The sequence below is a fragment of the Hemitrygon akajei genome, chromosome 7 (genome assembly GCF_048418815.1).
Source record: "Hemitrygon akajei chromosome 7, sHemAka1.3, whole genome shotgun sequence".
Taxonomy (NCBI): Eukaryota; Metazoa; Chordata; class Chondrichthyes; order Myliobatiformes; family Dasyatidae; genus Hemitrygon; species Hemitrygon akajei.
This window is the reverse complement of record NC_133130.1, coordinates 137,554,603-137,577,350: the sequence shown is the minus strand read 5'-3', so window position 1 is coordinate 137,577,350 and position 22,748 is coordinate 137,554,603. Positions and strand designations below refer to the sequence as shown.

The 22,748-nt window shown below is 43.7% G+C and overlaps 1 protein-coding gene across 1 annotated transcript in view; it reads right to left on the bottom strand.

Annotated features, from left to right (window-relative positions):
* The window catches only part of LOC140730960 (uncharacterized), a 405,020-nt gene that overhangs the window by 191,349 nt on the left and 190,923 nt on the right, over positions 1-22,748 (bottom strand). Inside the window, exons 9-11 of the mRNA XM_073052071.1 lie at positions 22,068-22,106; positions 20,977-21,030; positions 17,834-17,887 (exon numbers count right to left, since the gene is read on the bottom strand). Of these exons, the coding sequence (XP_072908172.1) occupies positions 17,834-17,887; positions 20,977-21,030; positions 22,068-22,106 (147 nt within the window). The remainder of the gene's footprint in view (positions 1-17,833; positions 17,888-20,976; positions 21,031-22,067; positions 22,107-22,748) is intronic.

Below are 22,748 nucleotides of genomic sequence, written 5' to 3'. Positions count from 1 at the left end.
TCATTTCGAACATAACTGCTGGTACAGTACACAGTAAAAACGAGACAATGTTTTTCGGGACCATGGTGTTACATGAAACAGTACAGAAACTAGACTGAACTACAGAAAAAAAAAACTACACTAGACTACAGACCTACCCAGGACTACATAAAGTGCACAAAACAGTGCAGACATTACAATAAATAAAAAACAGGACAATAGGGCAGTAAAGTGTCAGTCCAGGCTCTGGGTATTGAGGAGTCTGATGGCTTGGGGGAAGAAACTGTCACATAGTCTGGTCGTGAGAGCCTGAATGCTTCGGTGCCTTTTCCCAGATGGCAGGAGGGAGAAGAGTTTGTATGAGGGGTGCGTGGGGTCCTTCATAATGCTGTTTGCTTTGCAGATGCAGCGTGTCGTGTAAATGTCCGTAATAGCGGGTAGAGAGACCTCAGCAGACCTCACTATCTGCTGCAGGGTCTTGTGATCCGAGATGGTGCAATTTCTGAACCAGGCAGTGATGCAGCTGCTCAGGATGCTCTCAATACAACCCCTGTAGAATGTGATGAGGATGGGGGGGGTGGGAGATGGACTTTCCTCAGCCGTCGCAGGAAGTAGAGACGCTGCTGATTTTATGTAGGTGAGAGTTCAAGTTCCATGACACCTCATCAATCGAGTAACTGATGGGATGATGGTCCTAAATCTATGGGATTCACTTCCAGCTCTGGAACAACATTATGCTTACATCACAGCTGTCCCGGGGTGTGGCACGTCTCTGTCACTCTGTGTTCTCTATTTCCAGTGCAGACTGGTAACACTCAAAGCTGGAAAGGTAAGCTGTGTTTGAATGGGTGACAGGCAATTTCCCACCAGCCAACAGCTTTGCGCTTTGTAGAAATAGCCAGAGTGACGTTCCTGGCAGCTGGAATGTGGAACTTGTCCAGCAGGTAAAAACCCTGAGGGAAGTCTGCCAGATTGGTAAAGGCACAGTGGCTGGGAAAGTTTGTAAAATATCAGACTCCGATCGGAGTGGTAATCAGTGCACGGAGCCGAAGGAGATGGGGGAGATTTTAAACGGATTTTTTTGCATCTGTATTTACTCAGGAGATGGACACAGAGTCGAAAGAATTGAGGCAAAGCAACAGTGACGTCATGGACCACATACAGTCGACAGAGGAGGATGTGTTTGAGGCAAATTAGAGTGGATAAATCCCCAGGGTCTAACAAGATGTTCCTTCAGACCCTGTGGGAGGCTAGTACAGACATTGCAGGTGCCCTAGCAGAGATATTTAAAACATCCCTAGCCACAGGTGAGGTGCCAGAGGACTAGAGGATAGCTAACATTGTTCTGTTGTTTAAGAAAGGCTCTAAGAATAAACCAGGAAATTATGGGCCGATAAGCCTGACATCAGTAGTGGGAAAGTTATTGGAAGGTATTCTAAGAGACTGGAGATATATATATTTGGATAGACAAGGACTGATTAAGGATAGTTAACATGGCTTTGTGCATGGCAAGTTGTGTCTAACCAATTTTATAGAGGTTTGAGGAAGTTATCAGGAAAGTTGATGTAGGCAAGGCTTTGGATGTTGTCCATATGGACTTTAGCAAGGCCTTTGACAAGGTCCCACATGGGAGGTTGGCCAAAAAGGTTTAATGAGGTAGAAATTCAGATTAGACATTGGAGTCATGGAACAAGCCAGAGACTTGTTGTAGATGGTTGCTTCTGGAGGCCTGTGACTAATGGTTCACCACAGCAATCAGTGCTGGGTCCATTGCTGTCATCTGTATCAGCAATCTGGATGATAATGTGGTAAACTGGATCAGCAAATTCACAGATTACATCAAGATTGGGAGGGGAGTTAGTGAGAAAGGCGATCAAATAAACTCTTCTCGGGCTTCTATCCAAGTAGATGTATTGACTATAACTGACTTTTCAATGGCAAACTCTGCCATCTTCATCCCTGATCGATACCTAAACCCGGATGGAAGCCCGACAAGAGCTTATTCATCACATACACCAGGAAAGCATCAGATCCTTTTTCAAAACTATCAAAGCTTGTAGTGGGATCTGAACCAGCTGGTGAAATGGAAGACAAGTGTGAGGTGTTGCAACTTTGGGAGGACCAACCAGGGTAGGTTTTACACAGTGAACGGTAGGGCACTGAGGAGTGTGGTAGAACAGTCAGGGAATACAGGTCCATAATTCCTTGAGAATGGCATCACAGGTAGATAGGTTTGAAAAGAAAGTTTTTGGGACATTGGCCTTCATAAATCAATGTATTTCGCACAGGAGTTGGTATCTAATTTTGAAATTGTCTGAGACATGGGTGAAGCCTAATTTGGAGTATTGTGTCCAATTCTGGACACCTATCTACAGAAAAGATGTCAATAAGATTGAAAGAGTGAAGAGAAAATTTACAGGGACTTTGCCAGGACTTGAGGTCCTGAATTATAGGGAAAGATTTAATAGGTTAGGACTTTATTCCCTAGAATGTAGAAGACTGAGGGCGATTTGACAGGGGGATACAAAATTATGAGGGGTATACATAGGGTGAATACAAACAGGGTCTTTTTTGAGGTTGGGAGAAACTGGAACTAGAGGTCATGGGTTAAAGGTGAAAGGTGAAATGTTTAAGGGGAACATGAGGGAGAATTTCTTTGCTCAGAGGGTAGTGACAGTATGGAATAAGCCACTACTGCAAGTGGTGGATGTGGGGTCACTTTCAACATTAAAAAAAAATTTTGATAGTTGCATGTAGGGGTATGGAGAGCTAAGGTCTGAGTGATAGGACTAGGCAGATTAATGGTTTGGCACAGAATAAATGGGCTGAAGGGCCTGTTTCAGAACAGCAGTGCTCCATGACTCTATGACTTACTGAATACAACTAATAACATGAAGGGCAGTATTGCTGAATTCAACCTGAGTAAGTTCCTGAATGGTTGATGTAGAAGAAAGGGATTGATTGAACTAATAATGTTCAAAGCATCAGACTGGCAGCTGTTACGCACAGTTGTTCTCGAGAGTGAAACAAGTTCATTTGAATGAACTTTAACCAATGTCCAGGAAACCACCTGGAAATTCAGGAAAACAAGCAGTGGGGGCCAAGTAAAGCAAAAGTTCTGCAATCATCTCTAAATAATAAAACACAAATTTAAGATGCAGAAGTTTTCTTGGCACAGTGCAATCAATAACATCAAATTCAGTGCCACTTAGCTGGTGTTATAACCAGAACAAAACTAGTTTCGAGCCTTTTGTAAGTATTTTTTTATTTACTCTATCCAATGCATCCCAAAAAAACCAATGGTATTGCAGCAAAATGTAAACTAACATTTCTAAATTGAGAAATACCAGAATCATCACAGGATCATTCCCCTTCTGTTAGAATGCTCTACTGAATATTTCAAATAAAACATTTAGATTATGAACTAATTGTTTTTATTGAACGGAATTATATGGCTGGATTTTATATACATTATTTCCTCACGGAACCATCGATACCTAACCTATCCTTCCCCAGAAATCAGATGTATGGGGTTAACAAGTAGCCACAAGGTTTAGTGAGTTAAACATCCAATTCAACTGGCTAGAATTTGGATCCACAGGCAGCACTTTTCTCCTATATTAGATCATGCTCATATTTTGGGTCAAATTGTATATCTGCTATATACACCTTAATGCTTGCCCAGAGTCAGTCATGCACATAATGGTATCGAGGCACCAGAGGCTGAGGGAGGGAGGCCTGCTGTACAACTCTTACCGTCAGGCCAATGGAAAGGCAGCGTTACATTTTACAGGACTGCAGAACAAGAAGGGGATCTGCATTGTGCCATGAAGGTCCTGTATATCACATCTGCAAGCCTCAACTTCCAATGTGAATATTACAGCAAATCATTCAAAAGAGCTCCCTTTATGCTTTATAAGCTTTGCCCCGAACTCAACTTGACACACTCCTCCTTCTCTTGTAAGCTTCGATTTGCTGGTCTCTCCATACAGTACATTGCACATGGGTGCTCTCCAAGGGCAGACACCTACCCTGAGAGGGAGCCAGACATTCAAATATCAGAGAGCAAGCAGAGAATGCAGAAGAACAAGCTCCAAACTTCCCCTCCCTCACGTCCATCTATGCCTCTTCACTCACTGATGATCACATCAGTCTGTTTCAGTGACAGCAGAATCAATGCACTGTCACAAGCTTACTGTCCCTGAAGAAGCAGAGATATTACTTTGGGACTTTATATGAGCATGAGGAGAAAATCTGCCTCCCTAAAACCAGGAGGGAGCAACACAGTCCCTAAAACTACTTCTTCAATGAAAGATGTGGGTATAACACCCCTTAGTGGCTTGGAGTTAAATATTACATGACAACATTCCCATGAAGCGGTTTGGGATGATTTAATAAAGGGGTTCCCAACCTGGGGTGCGAGATGGAATTTCAGGGGGTGCGACAAAGAGTGGCTTGTGTGCTTGAGTGACAAGTCATGAGTCATCACTCAGCCAGCTGCCAATGTGCCTTGAGAAGTGGTAGTAACGTTTGTCCCAAGCACACTCCAGTCTCCCGCTGCCCGAGTCAGTGTTGAGGATTCCCATCAGTGTTACCTGGGGGTTACACCTCAGAGTTGAGGAGTCTCATCAATTTACTGTTTACAATTTTTTCTGAATAAATTAGAATCTAATTGCTCAATTTATATTTGCATTTTATGCACTGAGTTAAAAGCTTTTTTTTTAAAGTTCAATTTGTTCACCCCCAGTATTGTATGTGGTTCAAAAATTAGAAATTAGACTTCTTCATCTTCAAATGGGATATTACTTTTGTAGGGGGTGCGAACATTAATCAAACAATTCCTAGGGGTGTGGGGCATAGAAAAGGTTGGGAACCACTAATTTAATACTAGGAGCCACATAAATGCAAAATGTAATACTGTTATTGAGCAGAACAGTGTGGGAAGTAAGTCCATTCTACATCTTCAGCAAGACGAGAACTCTCTCTCATGTTTCCTGTGGTCTTTTGGTCTTCCAGAGTACTGGTTTCACTTCAACCTCCATTCAACGAGCTGACCATATCAGAGTGCATTTTTGACAATATTCAGACACACATATGACTTATCCTCCCACCTCAATGAGTTATCTGTTAATTTCTCCACCATAGTTTGCAGGATGACTTAACCCAGATAATTTAAATGAATTTATCCAAGCACGCAACCCCACTTGAAGTAATTGGCAAGAATCTTCCAATTGTTAAACTTATCCCAGTGTTTTGCAATTTTAACCTACAAAGTTTACCTTCCCAGCTTGAAGTAGAAATGTTTATTCAAACCATCTACCTCCTGCACAGTCAATCCACCAGCTGTTTTAACTCAGAGGCTATTAAATTCTGCTCTGGGATTAGATTCATAAAGTTATAGTTTGCAAGTGTTATACAGCATGGAAACGATTTTGGTTAAGCTGGCGCCATTAAGGGGCAACTGTTTGCGAGAAGCTCCGGTGGAAATCATCAAGTATTCCCGTTTAGGACGACTACAGCTGACATCCACAGACACAGCCATGGATACAGTAAGCAGCATTGTTTTTAAGATGTTTTTAAAAAATCTATTGATACTCAAAATTGATGAATCTCAGACAGCAGACTCGAGTCATGAGTGCAGCTCCCCTTTAAGGAAACAGAAGTGGAGAAAGTGCACTGGTCAGCAAAGATGATTGAAGTGCAGGGGCTTTAGGCCCCCAGTCCCGACTATCCTGCTGGTGACTGTACAGACTCTGGAAAATAAAATCAAAGACCTCAGAGCAAGATTGCTGTACCTGAGGGACATCAGGGACTGCTGTGTACTTTGCTTCATGGAAACATGGCTCACGGCTGCTATTTCAGAAGCAGCACTGCGGCTTGATGGCTTCAAGATTCTCTGCAGGAACAGGACAGCTGAGTCTTTAGAAGGCAGAGGAGGTGGAGTCTGCTTTCTGACTAACTCATCGTGGTGCACAAACGCGATGGTTCTGTCTCAGTCCTGCTCAACCAACCAGGAACATCCAGCAGTCAAATTTTGTCTATTTTTATCTGCTGAGGAAGTTTTCTGTCATCATCCTGGTGTACATTCCATTTCAGGCCAATGTCAGGCAGGCACTGGAGGAGCTAAGCAACGTAAATAGGCAGGCATGAAACGACACACCCTGACGCTTTCCATATCTGATACCTTCCAGAGCTAATTGTAGACTTCAGGAAGGGTAAGATGAGGGAACACGAACCAATCCTCATAGAGGGATCAGAAGTGGAGAGAGTGAGAAATTTCAAGTTCCTGGGTCTCGAGATCTCTGAGGATCTAACCTGGTTCCAACATATTGATTCAGCTATAAAGAAGGCAAGACAATGGTTATATTTCCTTAGGAATTTGAAGAGATTTGGTTTGTCAACTAATACATTAGAAAACTTCAACTGATGTACCGTGGGGATCATTCTGACAGGCTGCATCACTGTCTGGTATGGGGGGTGTGGCTACTGTACAGGACCGAAAGAAGCTACAGAAAGTCGTAAAATTAGTCTGCTCCATCTTGGGTTCCAGCCTCTGTAGAATCCAAGACATCTTCAAGGAGTGGTGCCTCAGAGAGGCAACTCCATTATTAAGGATGCCCTTACCCAGAACATGCTCTCTTCTCGCTGTTACTGCCTGGAAGAAGGTACAGGAGCCTGAAGGCACACACTCAGCGATTCAGGAACAGCTTCTTCCCTTCTGCCTCACGATTTCTAAATGGACATTGAACCCATGAACACTACCTCACCTTTTTTTATGTGCATTATTTCTGCTTTTGCACTATTTTAATCTGTTCAATATACAGATATATACTTACTATAATTGATTTACTTATAGACTTATTTTTTCTTTCTATGTTATCATGTATTGCATTGAACTGCCGGCGGTAAGTTAACAAATTTCAGGACACGTGCTGGTGATAATAAATCTGATTCTGGTTCTGGTTCATGGAAGGAGATTTCAACCAGGTCTGCATGGTCATCTCTGAACAACTACTGTATCACCTGTAGAAGCAGAGGAGCCAACACACTTGACCATTGTTATACCACCATCAAGAATGCTCACTGTGCCATCCCATGCCCACACTTTGGAAAGTCTATACTCCCAGCATAGAGGCAGAGACGTCATCAGGTGAGAACTAAGAAGGTATGTGTCATGGTCCAGTCCATTAACTACTCATTTCAGTTCATTTCCTTTTCCCCGTGTTCCACTGGGCTCCTTGATTGAGGCACTTGATCCTCATTTGAACCGGCAGCATAAAAACTCCAGCTTACATCTACTCGCTGCTGGTTCGTCACCGTAGCCAGTGCGACAATGCTCGTCCCGGGGCAGCCGAGAATCTTGGACTTTAAGTTGCTTCGGTGCCTGTGGCTGCTTAGTGAATTCAGTCGTTTCCGTGTCCAGCTGAGTTGCCGGCCATTTTGCTGCTACTCCGAGCTAAGATGTGAATTCTGTTGTTTTCACGTTTGGCTGATTGTCGTCACTCTGAGCCACCAAGATTAAGAGACCGTCTTCATGAGCTTCTCCATGACTATATACAAATGGATTGTCATTGTTTGGTTTCTGTCGTCCCGTTCGCAGCTGAGTAGGTCCGGCTGTTTGCCACTACTCCGAGTTGGAAATTCTGCCTCTTCGTGTCTAGCTAGCCATTTGCTGCTCCTCCGAGCCAAGATATGAATCATCTGTCTTTGTTTGGTGTTGTCGTCTCTGTGTTCTGGGTCCAGGCTCTGTGTTCCAGTTCCAGGCTCCGAGTCCAAGTTCAGTCCAGGTCCAGGCTCCGAGTCCAAGTCCAGACTAGGTCAAAGCTCTGAGTCCCAGTCCAAGTCAAGGTTCCGAGTCCCAGTCGAAGCTTTGTGTCCAGTCCAGGCTTTGTGTCCAAGTCCAGGCTTCATGTCCAAGTCCAGGCTCCAAGACCAAGTCATGTCCAAATCCGTCTCTGTGTCAAGTCTCCGTACCTGTGTCCTGCACTTGGGCCCGCTTCCCGCCGCTCATTGCAACAGTATGGTCAAGGAGGCAGAGGAGGACTTACAGAACTACTTTGAGGCGATGAACTAGACAACACTCAGGGGCTCATCTTCAAATCTGAATTAACATGCGACCGTTGTCACTTACTTCATCAAGCCATGCGTGGATGACTGTGTGCCTTCAAGGACATACCCAAACCAAAGGGTTGGAGATGAACCAGGAGATTTGTAGTCTGCTGAGCACTGGATCTGTGGCATTCAAGATTGGTGATCCAGAACCATACAAGATGTTAAAATACGACCTACGGAAGGCTATTTTAAGGATTAAAAACAATTCTGATTGAGGTTAGAGATGGAATTGGATGCACATCAGTTCTGGCAGGGTTTGCAGGCCACTACTTCTTACAAAGTGTAACTAACATCATGAATGGCTGTGATGTTTCACTCTCAGGTGAGCTCAACACCTTTGATACTCACTTTGAAAGGGGAGAACAAAACTATAGCTGTGCGAATCCCTGCAGCACCTGGTGACACTGGGATCTCTGTCTTGGAGTCTGACATCAGAACATCTTTCAAGAGGGTGAACCCTCACAAGACGTCAGGCCCTGATGGTGTTGCTGATGAGGGTCTGAAAACTTATACCAGCCAAATGGTGGGACATCTTCAATCACTCACTGCTACAGTAGGAAGTTCCTATCTGCTTTAAAAAGGCAACAATTATACCAGTGCCCAAGAAGAGTAGAGTGAGCTGCTTCAATGACTATTACTCAGTTGCACTCACGTCTACTGTGAAAACACTGGTGTCCGTCAGGGATGCATGCTTAGCCCACTACTCTGCTCTCTCAACACCCACGGTTGTGTGGGTAGGCACAGCTCAAATGATGTCTATAAATTTGCCAATGACACAACTATTGTTGGTAGAATTTCAGATGGCAACGAGAGCAAGATAGATCTGCTGGTTGAGTGGTGTTGCAGCAACAACCTTGCACTCAACATCAGTAATACCAAAGAATTGATTGTGGACTTTAGAAAGAGAAAGTCAAAGGAAGATGCACCAGTCCTCACTGAGGGATCAAGAGTGGAAAGGGTGTCACGTTTCTGGGTGTCAACATCTCCGATGATCTATCCTGAGCCCAACATATTGATGCAATTACAGAAAAAAGGCATGATGGCAGCTATATTTCATTAAGAGTTTGAGGAGAATTGGTATGCCACCAAAGACACTTGCATATTTCTGTAGATGTACTGTGGAGAGCATCCTAACTGATTGCATCACCATCTGGTATGGCGAGGACACGTACCAACTGCAGAAAGTTGTAAACTCTGTCAGCTCCATCATGGGCACTAACCTCTCCAGCATCCAGGACAACTTCAAAAAGCGATGCCTCAAAAATGTGGCATCTATCATTAAGGGCCCCAATCACACAGGACATGCTCTCTTCTCATTGCTACCACCAAGGAGGAGGTACTGGAGCCTGCAGGCACACACTCAAGTTTCAGGAACAGCTTCTTCCCCTCTGCCATTAGACTTCTGAATGGACAATGAAACCATGAACACTACCTCACTACTTTCCTCTCTTTTGGCATGACTAATTTAATTTAATTTTCTTTTTGTTGTTATACTTTTTATAGTTGTGATTATTTTGTATTTCTATATACTTCTGCTGCAAAACAGCAAACTTCACATCCCGTGCCAGTGATATTAAACCTGATTCTGTTTCCCTCGTCCATGTCAACCAACATTCCCATCTACGTGAGTCCCATTTGTCTGTATTTGGCCCATTTCCTTCTAAACCTTTCTTATCAGTATACCTGTCTTTTAATTGTTGTAATTGTACTGGCATTCACACTTGTCTGAGTTAAAAATCCATCTGCCATTCCTTTCCCTTTTTTCCCCACTCTATGTAGGTCCTGTTGAAATCTTAAGCAATCTTCTTCATTGTCCACTATACTACAAATTTTTGTGTAATCTATTAGTTCACCAATCACACCACCAACATAGAGTAGCATTCTCTTCCTAATTATTAACATGCACTCAGTGGCCACTTTATTAGGTGCACCTGCTCATTCATGCAAATATCTAATTAGCCAATTACGTGGAAGCAACATGATGCATAAAAGCATACAGACGTGGTCAAGAGGTTCAGTTGTTCTTCCCACCAAACATCAGAATGGGGAAGAAATGTGATCCAAGCGGCTTTGACCATGCAAATGATTGTTGATCCTTAAAGGGAACCTACTCTCTCCATTGTTACTCCTGCTCTTGACAAACTTACAGGATCTTTGAGAACTTTCCTTCACCTTAACATGCAATGATTGTTGGTGCCAGGCAGTGAGTATCTCTGAAACGGCTGATCTCCTGGTATTTTCATGCATAACACTCTCTACAGTTTACAGAGAATGGTGCAAAGAACAAACATAAAGCATCTAGTGATGCTTTCTAGAGATTGACCAGAATGTTACAAGCTGACGGGAAGCTGGCAGTAACTCAACTAACCACATGTTACAACAGTGTTGTGCAGAAGAGCATCTCTGTACACTCATGTTGAACCTTGAAGTGGATGGGTTACAGCAGGAGAAGACCATGCACATACCTACTAAAGTGGCCACTGTGTGTATATGGAGAACAATAAAGGACCAAGCACTGATTCCTGAGAGACTCGCAGGTCACAGGTCTCCAATCTGAATAGCTAACTTAAACCACTACCCTCAACTAATAGATGCCTTTTTGCACCACTCTTTGTAAACTCTAGAGAGTATTATGCATGAAAATCCCAGTTTCTGGGGTACTCAAACTACCCTGTCTGGCACCAACAATCGCACCACAGTCAAAGTCACCAAGTCAATTTTGATTCCAAATTGCTACCTCACCCTGTATTTAACCATTCTACTGGAGTGAGGCCTTGTCAAAGGCCTTGCTAACATCCATGTGGAACAAGTAGACCACTGTGCACATATCAACCCTTTTAGTCTGCTCCTCAAAAAACTCACTAAATATGGAAGACATCATCTCCAATGATCAAAGTCATGCTGACTGTCCCCAATCAGTCCTCGTGTTTCCAAATGCAAATAACTCCTGCCTCTCATAATCCCTTCCAGTAACATTCCCACCACTGATGGCAGGCTCACTGGCTTGTCCTTGCAACCCTTCATAAATAAAAGCACACCATTTACCCTCCAGTCTTCTGCTGGCTAATGAAGATGCAAAAATATCTGTCAAGAGTCCCAGCAATCTCTTCCCTTGCTTCCCACAATGTCCGACGATACGCCTTGTCAGACCATGGGGATTTTTCTTCATTATGCACTTCAGGACTACCTATAGCCAGTCACCCATGATGTTTGTGTTGCCCAGCAAGCTGGTCTCAACTGCCTGCATTTGGCCATATCCCTCTAAACCTCCCCCATCTATGTACTTATCCAGATAGTTTTTAAATGTTACTAATGAGTTTGCCTCAACCACTATTTATGGTAGCTCATTCCAAATATGCACCACCCTTTGCATGAAAAAGCTGCCTGCAATCTTGAACCTATTATTTCTTGTTTTTAGAGACACCTGCCTTGGAAAATTACCCTGCTTGTGCCCATCATGATTTTATATACCTTTATCAGTTCAACCCTCAATCTCCTACTTTCCAGATGCAAAGTGTTTATTTAGCACTTCGCCCACCTTCTGCGGTTATACATGTAGATTAGTATATTGATCCTTAAAGGGAAGCTAGTCTCTCCATTGTTACCTCTGCTCTTGGTACACTTACAGGATCTTTGAGAATTTTCCTTCACCTTAACTACCAGGAATACCTCATGTTCCCTTTTCCACTTTTCTAATTTCCTTGTTTAGGCAGATTACTATCTGAATGGTGTCAAGTTAGGAAAAGGGGAAGTACAACGAGATCTGGGTGTCCTTGTTCATCAGTCACTGAAAGTAAGCATGTAGGTACAGCAGGCAGTGAAGAAAGATAATGGCATGTTGGCCTTCATAACAAAGGGAGTTGAGTATAGGAGCAAAGAGGTCCTTCTGCAGTTGTACAGGGCCCTGGTGAGACCACACCTAGAGCATTGTGTTCAGTTTCGGTCTCCAAATTTGAGGAAGGACATTCTTGCTATTGAGGGAGTGCAGCGTAGGTTCACGAGGTTGATTCCCGGGATGGCGGGACTGTCATATGTTGAAAGATTGGAGCGACTGGGCTTATATACACTGGAATTTAGAAGGATGAGAGGGGATCTGATTGAAACATATAAGATTATTAAGGGATTGGACATGCTAGAGACAGGAAACATGTTCCCGATGTTGGGGGAGTCCAGAACCAGAGGCCACAGTTTAAGAATAAGGGGTAGGCCATTTAGAACGGAGTTGAGGAAAAACTATTTCACCCAGAGAGTTGTGGATCTGTGGAATGCTCAGCCTCAGAAGGCAGTGGAGGCCAATTCTCTGGATGCTTTCAAGGAAGAGTTAGATAGAGCTCTTAAAGACAGCAGAGTCAAGGGATATGGGGAGAAGGCAGGAATGGGGTACTAATTGTGGATGATCAGCCATGATCACAGTGAATGGCGGTGCTGGCTAGAAGGGCCGAATGGCCTACTCCTGCACCTATTGTCCATTGTTAAGTGTATTCCTATATCCCTTATACTCCTTAAGGATTCACTTGATGCCAGAACAACACACACAAAACACTAGAGGAGCTCAGCAGGTCAGGCACCATCTGTAGAAATGAATAAACAGTTGACATTTCAGACCCAGACCCTTCATCATGACTGGAAAAGAAGGGGGGGGGGGGGGAAATGCCAGAATAAAAAGGTGGCAGGAGGAGAAGTAGGACAAGCTGGAAGGCAATAGGTGAAGGCAGGTGGATGGGGGAGGGGGTGAAGTAGGAATCTGGGAGGTGATTGACAGAAAAGGCAAAGGGCTGGAGAAGAAGTAATCTGGAGAGTGGATCATGGGAGAAAGGGAAAGATGAGGGGCACCAGGTGAGAAGAGGTAAGAAGCCAGAGTGGGGAATTGAAGAAGAGGGAAGGCGCAGAGAAAAAAAAAATCATAAGTTGGAGAAATTGATGTTTATGCCATCAGATTGGAGGCTACCCAGGTGGAAAATGAGGTGTGGCTCCTTCAAACCTGAGAGAGGCCTCATTGTGGAAGCCATAGACCAAAACGTTGGAGTGGGAAAGGGGACAGGAATTAAAATGGCTGACCACTGCAGATGGAGCAAAGGTGCTTGATATAGCAGTCCATCAAGTTACCTCAGGTCTCACCAGAATACAATATCCAGTGCTCCCGATATGGCTTCCTTTACGTTAGTGAGACCCAATGTAATTACTTCCTCTAGCACCTCTGCTCCACTTCCCTTTATCTTCTGACAACCTCTCCCAATCAACCCGCAGTAAGTTTCTGTCCCATTACCTCAAAATTAGTTGCCCCAATTTATAGCATGTGGATCAGTCCTATCTTTTTCCACAATTATTTTGAAACTGTTAGAATTATGACCACTGGTCCCATAGTACTCTCCCCTAATCACAAATCAATAATGTCATTTCCAAAGAGTAGGTTGAGCTTTGTCCCCTCTCCAGTACAACTGTCTATGTTGCTCCAGATGCACTCAGCAAGTCTTCATCCATCTGGTCTCTAGGCACTGGTAGACCCAGTTAATATTAGGGAAGTTAAAATCACCTGCTATTAAAATCCTCCTCCAATTCCTGCTGACTACCAATACATTTTGTGGAAGACTCATTGAACTGAATCTGTGGCTGCAAACCTCAACAACAGAAGGGATTTGACACTTAAAAAAATGACTTTGTGCAATTTTTTTTACCCATTGGCATGAAGACTTTTTACTGCACTGGTAAATAATTTTGCTGCTTTTTTGAAAGGTTAATTTTAGTTCACCACGTTGAACTGACTTTCTCAAGCTAAAATAAAATGTTGTATAATTAAACTAATATAATCAGTTGCTTTAAAATGAGTTTTATATTAAATTTATATAAGGTAGGACTTTCACAGTCAAAGTCCAAACACGTTTAGAGCAGGTCATGACGGAGGATTGGGCAGGCAGCAGAGATGTAGGGCGCAGTGTGTCTGTGAGCTTGTCAGTATATTCGGATTCCCACTAATGTGTTGGTGGAGTAAGTAGTTCCATGTAGTTACCATCTGGTGGCAATGCAATATCAGGAACGGATATCTCATGAAGGAACAACAGCCCAGAAGGCTTGCACTGTCCATGATTTTGAAATATTGGCTGGACCTTTCCAATTCTGTGATAAATTATGCATATCCATCTGTTCGGCAAACTCCGGCTAAGGTTCAGAGGATGCACTTAAGCTTTGCAGTTGCTCAGCAGGCTTGAACATTAACTCTTCAGCTCACAGCTGCCAGTGTCCAGAGCAGGCGTCTCCAGCACTGGCCGATACATAGGGTGCTGGAAGGAAGAATGCTGCTGGCCTCAGCAGCATTGAAACGGTGAGAGCAAAGACAATAATACACCACGTCTGGTAGGGATCCCGCTGGAAGAGCACACCCATGGACAAGGAATAAAGGCAGCACCAGCCTCTTCAGGAGGTAACAAGATGATATACACCGTTCACACTCAAGTGGAATGGCCGAGCTACTAGATGGGTGGCTGACATTTTGAAATCTGTCTGCTCACCAATGCTGCACACAAGTAGGCCACTCAGCCCCTCAAGCCTGGTCCGCCATGAAATAAAACTATGGCTGATCTATGTTGGCCTCAACTCCTCTTCTGTGTCAGTTACCCGTAACACTTACAAATCTAACAAATTTGAATAAAGTCAGCTTGCAGTTTTCTAAATTCCAAGGAATACTCTCTAGCCTCTCATGATAGGCGATGAAGGGATCCAAGGTGAGCAGTGAGAGAGGGTCTCACGGAATTCCTCTTCTCTTTATACTGGCCTCTCAACTCTGTCCTGATGCACGGTTTCAGCCTGGAACATTGAACTCCTTTCTACCCACAGATGCTGCAGGAGCTACTGATATCCTCCAGCAGAATGTTCGACGATACAGATTCCAGCATCTGCAATCTCTCTTGTATCAGCATGGAAAAGAACTTGCCCGTATCTTCAGTAATTGTAATCATGTTCTTCAGTGATACGGGCTATTTTTAAATAAAACTTTATCATGCAAGGAACCCTGATGACCATTCAGTCAGAATCAGAATCTACTCCTCAGCTTTATTTCTCCAGTCCTGCCGAAGGGATTCGGCTCGAAACATTCATGAACCATTCAGAAAACTGACGCCAGAGGAGAAGAAGCTATTTTTGAATTATTGATTGTTGGTCTTCAGGCTGCTGTACCTCCCCCCAATGGTAACAATGAGAAGAGGACATGTCCCAGATGGCAAGGGTCCTTAATGATGGATGCTGCCTTCTTGAAGCGCTGCCTCTTGAAGATGTCCTCGTTGGCAGGGAGGCTTGTGTTTGTGATAGAGCTGGAGGAGTCTACAACCCTTTGTAGCCTCTTGTGATCCTGTGATTTACAGCCTCCACTTCAGGCTGTTCTGCACCAGCCAGAATACTCTCCGCCATATATCTGTTGAAATTTGCAAAAGTCGCTGGTGACATACCATGTCGGCTCAAACTCCTAATGAAGAAGAGTCTCTGATGTGCATTCTGTCATAAGGGGGTGTTGGGAATGGACCCAAATGCAGGACACAGACACGGAAGTACTAGGAACAGGACGGGACAGGTCGCAGACAGGGCTGGGGAAGCAGGACTGGGACGAGGGACTGGGAACAAGGAGCTCGAGACTGGACACGGACCCAGAGCCTGGGCCTTGACTCGGGCTCAGACCCCCAGACCAGGTGGAGATGTGACAAGGCCTGGGTTCTAGGAGTCAAAGACTTGGAGACTTGGATTCTTGCAGTTCTTGGAGACTTGGGTTCCTGGAATTCTCGGAGTTCTTGGGAAGCTTGAGGCTAGAGTCTTGGGGCTTGGAGCACTTGGAGGTCTGGGGCAGCTCGAGGCTGGAGTCTTGGGGCTTGGAGTTCTTGGAGGCTAGTTTCCTGGGTGGGCTGTGGGACTCCTCGGCAGGACACGGGACACAATGCAACGGAGGCAAGGAACAGGAAGGGACAGAACCAACCGCAGGGTAACAGTAACCAGCCTGGCTTACCCAACAGAGGCAAGGGACAGGAAGGGACAGAACCAACCACAGGGTAACGGTAACCAGCCTGGCTTACCCAACAGAGGCAAGAGACAGGGAGGGAGCTCAGTCTGGGGTGGCTCCAAGACTCAAGGCAGGCAGTAACCTTGACGGGCTATGGAATAGCCAAATCCATAACTCACTGAATGAACTAGCCTTCCACCAGTGGGTTACTCCAGGCAGGGACTGATAAGACAACCTCCCCACTACACTCAATCCCAGAGCCACTTATATTCCCAGCCAACAAGATGAGCATCAGGTGCAAATGCTTGAGCCCAACCGAAACAAGGGACAGTTGGAGGACCCGGAGTCCGGAATCCGCGGACCGGAAAATGACACGTTCTTTGTTACCACATCTATGTGTTGGGCCCAAATAGATCTTCCAAGATGTTGATGCCCAGGAACTTGATGCTGTTCACCCTTTGTCCACTGACCCCTCAATGAGGACCAGTCCATCCAACTTCCCTTTCTTGAAGTCCACAATAGTTCCTTAAATGTTGAGCTGGAATCAATGAATGAGATTTTCAGAAATAATGAATAACTTGCGCCTGTCCTCTAGCACTTATTAGATGCTCACTGTTTCCCTTGGAAACCAATGACCAGGCATTGCTTGTTAAAGGAATCCTTTTCATCATCCAACAAGATCATCTACTGCCACTGTCTTCAAGTTATTACTGTCAGCATGAAGCTCTTGCCACTGGAGTGTGGCAACTTGTTTTAAACTGCTCTCTGCAGATCATTTCATAACAGCTTACTAAATATTAAACCAGACTTTGTGCCGTGCTTCTGTAATTCTGATGAGGTTGGATTGGTGCAATTATTTGGACATGGTCAATAATCTTCTCCAAGGATCGTCAACTTGTCGTGGTGGAGAGGCTTGTGAGTTTCTGAGATTTGGAGAGTGAAGCATTTTCCATTATCCAGCATATCACACAAGAATATGTGAATCCTTCTATGACCACCTGAGGACCCACCAATTGATAACCCTTAGGAGAACATCATACTCAACTTGAGAGATTGCGCTACGACTAGTCAATAATCTCTGAGCAGAGAACTAAAACTACTTTATTTTTCCTATTTTGTGGGAGTGACAGTGCAACATCAGCCCAAACCCATAAACACTTTACTAAAGTAGTAAGAAACAATATGTTTCAAAGAGCTTTGCTTAGTATCAGAGGGGCATTACTAACCAGTACAATTCTTTCCATGCATGACTTCCACAAGAGTATATACTTGCTGGAAAATGTTCAGTTCTGGGACCCTTGCTACTTTCTCCAGAGGTAAGATTGCCAAAATCACCTATCACTACTTGCACCCATCAAATCCTCGAAGCATTTTGTGACAAAATTTTCCAGAGTACAATGAACAAAATGTCTATATGAATCCTCATTCCAAAATATGATAGAAAACAATGGATTATTTTTAAGCACAATATATTCTGCAGATGCTTCAAATTCTGCGGAGTTCCTCCAGCATTTTGTGTGTGTTGGTCGGATTCCTTCACCTGGCTTCACCCAGCACTGGCAGCTTGTACTTCTTGCCCTCCACTCACACTTTATTCTGGTTTCTTCCCCCTTCCTTTCTAGCCCTGAGCCCAAAACGTCAACTCTTGATTCCTCTCCTTAGAGGATGCCTGACTTGCTGAGTTCTTCCAGCATTTTGTCTCTGCTACAAAAGGCGTTTCTGTTGGGTGGTGGGTTTGTATGTGGTTGAGAATACACTCACCATGTCACCTTGATTGCCAGGTGGTCCTGGATGTCCTGGAGCTCCAGGAGGGCCCTAAAAAATTCATCATCAATGGTCATTCACAGTTGGAGAGATTCAATGAGGCAAAGAGAGCAAAATCATAGAGTCACACAGCAAGGAAACAGGCCCTTTGGCCCAAGTGTTCCATGCCGACCAAAATGCCCATCAAATCTAGCCCCATTTGCCTGCATTGGCCCAGATCCCTTTAAACCTTTCTGATGTATATATCTGTCTAAGTACCCTTTTAATAGTGTTGTTATATTCAATGGCAAAGTTCAGGCAAATTTCAAAGCTGACCCAATTTTGTTTTGACCTAAGAGGTTTGAGGAACAGTAGAAGTTAGCTGGGGATTTCACCAGTTTCTCACAGAAGGTGCCAAGTCGATACCACAAACCCACAACAAGGCAAGTCATGAACCATTAGTCCTATCTAAAGGTGGCTGCACTGTTCCCTGCCAAAAGTTAGTAGGAATAGAGTCAGGTGAAGCAAACCTTGCTGAAGGTTAAAGGGAAAGGTCCTCAGTAAGGTAAATGTGCGGGTGGAGTTGCTTGAGGAAGCGGAGAAAGGAATGGAGAAGGATACAGGCAGGGCAGGAGGAGGAAAGCAGCCTCAAGAATTCGGTGGACCAGGAAGGGCACTGAGCCACAAAGATCCTTGAAAAAAATGCTTAAATGGATAAAACATTATGTCTATTTCAGTCTAATGCTTGTGACACTCACTCTAAAATGAGCAATTAAAATGGAGACACTGTCAGTGTTATTGTGGTTCAACATTTTAATTAGGTCTGCAGGTATGGACTACCTGTTTCAGGTAAAATCTTGGGAATGATCAGGTGAACTCAAACCTTTGCCATTTCAACTATCACCCACTCATGCCAACTGGGCTGGGTTAAAATGGAAGTTATGATCATCTTAAATGAATTTATATGATATACAATTTACAAGCTTCACGATATACTCATCACCCTGAGAATACAAGCACACTGCTGGCAAAATTCTACCTTTATATGTTGTTTTTGTAGCTGGCATTTCTATAACTTCATTGCAAAATTCTAATGGTAATCACGGGACAGTTAGCTAGCTCATGGCCTGTAGATGATCAGTGGGAAAGAACATGGACAACGTGTCTATAAACCAAGAAGAACTATGGACAGTTTAGTCCATAGCTAACTTCTAAAAGCAGGGTTCTGAAGTTCTGAGGGGCACATATAGGGCAGACAGTAGGAAAATTTTCCTGATGCCAGAGATAGGTAAAACTAGTGTTCGTAGTTTTAGGATGGGGGGAGGGTGGGAAGAGACAAAGGGGATATCAATGGGACCTTCTTCACTGAGAGAGTAACGTGCACCCTGCATGTGCTACCTGAGAGATTGGTGGAAGCTGCTGTGCTGTCAGTATTTGAGAAATGTCAAGGTGAGGATTTGAATTGCTTTGGCACAGAGAGCTGTGAGGGGTTAAGTACCGGTAACTACGGGTGCCCACTGGTTAGCATGGAATAGTTGGGCGGAATGCCCTGCTTCGGTGCTGTGTGATACTATGATATCATTGCTTAATAGACAATCACAGTATTAAGAGAACAGAAATATCATAACAACTCACTGTAAAGCAAGTAAAAGAAAAATGATATATCATCACTCAATCTGATAGCAATTACAAGTCACCATTGCAGTTATTGTGCAAGGTAAAATGCTAGTTCAGAAAGCTACAGAAAACATCTATGATAGTCTGTCTGTAATCATCACCATAATCAAGCTGCAGTTTCTAAAACATTCCAGGGAAACCTGCATCTGCTACCACTTGTTGCTTATTGCTGGCAAGGAAATCCACTTAATCCGCTGAGATCACTTTCTGACTTCTAATGCTTAGATTTAATTCCCAATTCCAGCATTGCGGAACATCTTTTGCTATATAATCTGAGGATTTTCATACCACAAGTCTAGATCTGACCATCCGAAATTAGGAGTGTTACACGTCAGAAATTGCAAAAGCTAATGATACACTTAATCAGGAGAACACTTCCCTCCTTTCGTAGTTCCACTGGCAGGGATTAGTGAGGTCTTAGTGTTCATTCTGGGATCTGGTTCCAACATTTGCACTTGGCTTAAGCTGGTTCCGAATGCCTGCATTATTCCAGCAGCTCTCATCCTGACTTAATGTGGGTGTCGGTGCAGAACTCCAGAAACAAGAGCCATGGTTCTGTGTGGATCATCTGAATGCACCTGCAGTCATAATCAGACCTGCGTGCTTTCAGCTACGGAGATCAGTGTTGTGCGCTTCCTGATCCGGACCACAGTGGCTTCCCAAATACCTTGAACTTCCAGTTCTGGTTTAATGATTCCAGTGCTCACACCTCAACATATTACATCGAGCCCTGACCTCACAATCTTTCTTATTGTGGCATTGCACCTGATTGTCAACCTGCATTGCTCTTACCCTGTAGCCCTCCCACTTAATTCTGCATTCCGTTATTGTTTTACCTTGTTCTACTTCAATGCTCTGTGTAATGATCTGACCACTTACCTCAGTACATAGAAGCATAGAAAACCTACAGCACAATATAGGCCCTTCGGCCCACAAAGCTGTGCTGAACATGTCCTTACCTGAGAAATTACTTAGGGTTATCCATAGCCCTCTGTTTTTCTAAGCTGCATCTACCTATCCAGGAGTCTCTTAAAAGACCCTATCGTGTCCACCTCCACTGCCGCCGCCAACAGCCCATTCCACGCACTCACCACTCTCTGCGTAGAAAATTTAACCCTGACATCTCCTCTGTACCTACTTCCAAGCACCTTAAAACTGTGCCTTTTCGTGCTAGCCATCTCAGCCCTGGGAAAAAGCCTCTGAATATTGGCACGATCAATGCCTCTCATCTTCTTCTACACCTCTATCAGGTCACCTCTCATCCTCTGTCGCTCCAAGGAGAAAAGGCCGAGTTCACTTAACCTATTCTCATAAGGCATGCTCCCCAATTCAAGCAACATCCTTGTAAAACATGTGACAATAATACACTGAAACCAAATTGTTCTCCACTGATCTGGCAATTGTATCACTTTGCTGATCAGTTTCAGCCACTTACTTCAGAGATTTTTGGGTTTTTTTCTGCTTCTATTTTGGTTTTTACTTACAGGATCACCTGGCTTTCCTGGGAGACCTGGAGGTCCGAATTCTCCGTGCTGGGTCTAGAAACGGCACAAAGTGGATGCAGCATCGGATCAAAATCCAGAAAAGCACAAATCATATAGAACTTAAAATGCTACCTTGTAGTAAATCTTCCATTTCTGTCACGTGTGGCCTCTTAAATATTAATATGGAATGGGTTTTCAACATGTTCTTCAATGGTGCATCATTAAAGACCATCCAGGACTTCCTGTTCCGCATTACTACCATCAGGGAGGTGGTAAAGGAGCCTGAAGACCCACACTCAATATTTTAAGAACAGCTTCTGCCCCTCTGCCTTCACATTTCTAAACAGTCTATGAAGCCATGAATACTACCTCAAGATTCATCTTTTGCACTATTTAGGTGTGTAACTTATAGTAATTGTTGTCTTGCACCGTACTGCTGCTGTGAAATAACAAATTTCATGACATATGTCTGTGATAATAAACCTGGTTCTGATGTGCGGAATAACAAATTTTATTTGTTTCATGTTAGAGTTAATGCCTCCTCAAAAAAACTACAATTCTGTCTTTCCTTCCAACAGGAAATCAGTTAGGTTTGCTAGGTTTACTGCCACGTGCTCCGATCTGAACATTTGAGCACCTGGGTTGCATAGTGACGGAGTAAAGTAACACTCCAGTGTGCGCGAGTGAGATAGACAATTACTCAACCTGCAGTGGGAATAACTTGCACTGGTAAATTCCTGACTCTGGCTGTGTTGTCTGGGGAGAAGAGCAAACAACTGAAACACAGGTGTTACTCCTCAAGCTATGAAAGGAAAAAGCCAACTCAGGCCAGTCTTATCAAGGGCTACTCACTTACTCAAGGGCAGGGAGCATATTAATAGCCAAGGAGTGCTTCGTCGTGGAAAATAGCCTCAAATGGTAGTTGAATACAAGTTCTACAAGCTTGACAACAGTTACATTTTCGGAAGTCGAGCTTTGCTACTGATAAACCTGCCTTTGGATAAAGGCACTAAAACAACCTTTTAATAATATAGTCTGGAACAATTGAACACTTAATCTATACTTGATAGGAAAAGATGTTTCATACTTACAGGCCAGTGTGTTAACAACATTTGGTAAAATTGTGTTCGCTGTTTAAAATATAGAAGAGAATTAGTAGATTAATACTCTAATTTTCTGCATTTACAGTAGTTTTGCACATAACCAAAATAAAAAAAAATCCACATTAGGGTAGACACAATACAATCCTTCGTATTATGAATGTTATTAATGAACTGATATCTTTACCTTCCCTCAAAAAGTGATGCAAATTGACCAAGAAAGTAGGATTGTCTTTCTAAGCTCTTCACATTTCCAGCTGTATTTGCTTTCCCTGATTGACAAAACACTTCAGTCATTTTCCTCACTCTCATTAAGATTCTTGAGTGTGTCAAAGCATCACCCACACAACAATTGGTCCTTTGGCCCACCCTGTCTATGTTGACCATAATCCTATTTACCAGCAGTTGGTCTGAAAGTGAGAATCAAGTGCTCATCCAGATGTGAAAATACCTGCCTCGACCACCTTCTCAGACTTCGGCCATCTTTTGTGTGAAAGAAAGTTCTTCCTCTGTACCCCCTCTGAAACTCTTTCTCCTCATCTTCAATCAATGCCTTTCTGGTCTCAGAGTAAGTTTGTTACTCTCTACCCTATCTGTGTTGCTCAAAATTCTGTACAACTTTATAAGATCCCCACCCCCTCAACCCCTCCAGAAACAAATCCAGCCTATCCA